We start from the raw sequence: 1,263 nt of genomic DNA on the forward strand, positions 1-1,263 counted from the left end.
CGGCGCAGCAGCCGTGAGGAGGAGGTCGCTGATTGTGACGAAAGTGAGGCTGATGGTGATGCTATTGAGGGACGCAGCTGGTGCGACAGGCGCAGGGCCTGGCGGCAGGGCCGGGACAGAGACATGCTGGCAATTGGGGCGGACGGACGAAGCAATTGGCGATAAAAGAAGACGAGAGCAAAGAACAGAGATGGAAGCAATCGAGATGCCCTCTTCTTGTCAGACGTTTGGTTTTCTCGTGTGTCCTTTCTCCAGCCGAAGCCTGGTCTCGTTGACGTTGTTCGGCTGTTGCAGCGACTCAAGCCGCGGAAAGCCGCCAGAAGCCGCGCAAGCCGAAGGACCGACAGGCCGTTGGCAGGAGCGATGCAGGCTACCGCTGGGGAAGCTGGGGAAGGCACCTCGGCTTAGTCGCGCCTGCTGCATCGACGGCTCTTAGCTCTTAGCTCAGCATCGTCTCGTTTCTTTTCCTTCTCCTTCATCACTTTTCGTCTCTTCTTTGCATCTGGACTCAGTTTCTGGCTTCATCTCGGTCTGGCAATCGTTCGTCTTTGACTCCCGTCTTTCTTCTTGCGACTAAACCAGTGCGCTCCTCTCTCGTTGCGACCTCGACTCTCCGCAGAGCCGCACATCTCATACTCCTCCATTACGCCGCTGCTAGCCAGCTCTCCTTTCTCGCCCTTTCATCCATCCTCATCCTCCATCATGGCCAGCCTCAGAACCTTCTCCAGACTCGCGCGCCCTGTGCGACCGTCCGTCTCCCTTCGCCCGGCCGCCAGCCTGTCACCAGCCTCTTCAATCTCATGCCAGAAGCGGTTGCACTCCCAGAAGCACCCCAAGGGCTTCACTCCCCCCTCACAAGAGGAGCTGGATGAGCTGCGCGAGCGCGTCCACGACTTCACCCGCCGCGAGATCCCCGAGGAGCTGGCCGCCAAGACCGACAAGACAAATGCCTTCCCTATGGAAATGTGGGAGAAGCTGGGCGAGGCGGGGTTCCTAGGCGTGACGGCTGACGAGGACTACGGCGGTCTGGGCATGGGCTACCAGGCGCACTGTATCGTGCTGGAGGAGATGTCGCGCGCCTCTGGGTCGATTGCGCTGAGCTATGCCGCCCACTCGCAGCTGTGCATCAACCAGATCTCGCTCAACGGCACTCCCGAGCAAAAGGAAAAGTACCTGCCCGGCCTCATTGCCGGCACCAGCGTCGGCGCCCTGGCCATGTCAGAGTCTGGGTCCGGCTCCGACGTCGTCAGCATGCGCACCTCG

General features: G+C 60.5%; 1 protein-coding gene across 1 annotated transcript in view; it reads left to right on the forward strand.

Moving 5' to 3' along the window:
• Window positions 1–702: 702 nt before the first annotated feature.
• Window positions 703–1,263, forward strand: part of BBK36DRAFT_1139845 (acyl-CoA dehydrogenase NM domain-like protein) — a gene marked incomplete at both ends in the record, with an annotated part of 1,409 nt that continues 848 nt past the window's right edge. The window contains one exon of the mRNA XM_024893341.1: window positions 703–1,245. Within this exon, the coding sequence (XP_024751676.1) occupies window positions 703–1,245 (543 nt within the window). The remainder of the gene's footprint in view (window positions 1,246–1,263) is intronic.

Source organism: Trichoderma citrinoviride (genome assembly GCF_003025115.1).
Source record: "Trichoderma citrinoviride strain TUCIM 6016 unplaced genomic scaffold BBK36scaffold_4, whole genome shotgun sequence".
Classification (NCBI taxonomy): domain Eukaryota; kingdom Fungi; phylum Ascomycota; class Sordariomycetes; order Hypocreales; family Hypocreaceae; genus Trichoderma; species Trichoderma citrinoviride.